A 2213-nucleotide genomic window follows, 5' to 3' on the forward strand; every position below is an offset into this window, starting at 1 on the left:
GAAAAGCTTTGACAAAATGCACAGAAGACTCTGTGAACTGATGAACTGCCAAAGAATTCTGGAACACACACCACCGAGAGAGAGTGGCACTAAATGAGTTAAGACACTTGTATGTTTACCCTGCAAAAAATACTGTAGTTTGTATTTTTTGAATTATGAGACTGACCTGGGATGTTGGGAACGGGCCTTACAATCAGGACACTTAGATACAAATGTAAATGTTGGCCGACAATGTTTAGGGCACCTGAGCAGCAATGTGTAATTTGAACTCAGATTGTAAAGTGCATTTTACAACATTACTACTGTACCCCTCTCCATTCAAATACACACAAACACACACACCAGAAATCCCTCCACAGTGTACTGGTCTCAGGACAGGTGGAACAGGCCGTAGGTCATAGGTGAGGCGTACATCCCCAGGTGTGCGGTGGGTAGCAGAGGGGTTCGGCGGTATGGATATCCCTGTCCGTACAGCGATGATGGTGCCGCTTGCAGATTAACACTGAGAGGGAATGGTAGCGAGGAGAACCCGGAGTGTAACATAGGTTTGGCTCCAACACCAGCAGACATTTTGAGTTTCTCTACCTCGGCCTCCTGCAGCCTCTTGGCTTTAGCTCGGCGGTTCTGGAACCAGATCTTGACCTGGGTCTCGGAGAGGGTTAGGGAGGAGGAGAACTCAGCCCGCTCGGCGATAGATAGGTACTGCTTCTGGCGGAACTTCCTCTCCAGGGCCAGCAGCTGGGAGGTGGTGAAGGGGGTGCGAGGCTTACGGTTGGTCTTGTGTTTCCTAAGGGGGCAGGGAGGGGGACTGAGCTGCCCTGCACAGAGGACAGGAGAAAAGAGTAGAAAGAGTCATGTTGAGGACAGGACTTTGAGAACTAACACTTAATTAGATACCTAGTGTCTGTTAAATGCCTCACAAGTACAATGTAGCCTAATGTAAATTATATATTAAGCAGTATAGTCTCTATAGTTTCTATAGATACTCTTTGGACATTAATACAGGTGTAATGTTGAAGAACTAACAGTATTGTTAATAATAAATAATCAAAAATGTGTCAGTGACAATTATTTCACGAACGAAAATACAAACACAAATTAAATTGCCTATCCTAATGATGAACAGTGAAGTGTTATAACACCTTTATAAGGGTTTTGTGACATAAAACTATATATAGTCATTTTAAACAAAGTATAGACGTATAAAATGTATAGGCTGAAAGTTTCCCCATGAGTTGAAGCACTTACGGGTCGGCGGAGACAACTTGGACAATGACATCCAGGACGCACAGTCCCCAGGTTCCGATGTCTCTGATTTGACAGGCGAAGCTGGGACAAACTGTGGAGGGAACTCCTCTGGACTGTGAGACTCTCTGGAGACATAAGAAGAATAATTCCCCCGGGATGTGGCGATAACCGTTCCACCATGTCGTCTCGCTACATCGCAATGTGTCCTCCTGTCCGACATTAACGCTTCCACGCTGAAAGGTAAAGGCGACACCTGCGCTTTGCGCTCTTTTGGCTGCGGTGGTCGAGTATCCTCATCGTTTGAAAACCCATCTCTCGAATGTAATGGAGAGGTCATGCTTCCTTTTGTGACAAAAGTTGAATGTTAAAAACACATTTAACTTGTTATATAATGAAAATTATGTTAATCTCCGTGGTGACACGGAGAGGGTAAACTCGGAAACTAAACTCTGCCAAAAGAAAACTTTTTTGAAGTACTTGGATTTACAGCCAATCATAACTGTGCCAAAACTACAGCCTCAGAAGAAGCCTTATGATTGGCTAGTGCGATTCAGGGCACTCGGGGTGGGGTCCTAAGGTTAAAGAGACCCCCGGGGCCACACTCCCGGGTCAGGTAAACATCAGCCTAATTTACCGCTAATTGCGCGAGGAAGAGGGAAAATTGCTGAAAATGATTTTCTTAGATGAAGTTCTCACAGTTTATTTCAACATGTAACATAACTATGACTATACAATCCATCTTACAAATTAATTTGATGAAAAATACCTTGATTAAGACAAAGACAGTAACCTAGTCCTAAATGATTGATTAAAATAAGGCTATACCCTTGATAAAAGACTATAGGTTGCTTATTATTATTGGTGTGGGATAGAAATAATAGTGCTGTTTTGGCCAAAGTCAGTCCAGTGCTGATAGTCTGGGCTGATAGTAGAGGCATTTTGAGTAGTATGCCAAAAGCCTGCCC

At 43.7% G+C, this 2213-nt stretch overlaps 1 protein-coding gene across 1 annotated transcript; it reads right to left on the bottom strand.

Moving 5' to 3' along the window:
* Positions 1-369: 369 nt before the first annotated feature.
* LOC310815864 (homeobox protein MSX-2-like) lies at positions 370-1585 on the bottom strand (the record flags this gene model as incomplete). Its single annotated transcript, XM_083685808.1, has 2 exons — positions 370-818; positions 1249-1585. 2 exons carry the CDS (start codon positions 1583-1585, stop codon positions 370-372), a joined length of 786 nt encoding a protein of 261 aa, XP_083541934.1.
* Positions 1586-2213: the final 628 nt, after the last annotated feature.

This window comes from Argentina silus (assembly GCF_951799395.1).
Source record: "Argentina silus genome assembly, chromosome: 15".
In the NCBI taxonomy this organism is placed as follows: Eukaryota; Metazoa; Chordata; class Actinopteri; order Argentiniformes; family Argentinidae; genus Argentina; species Argentina silus.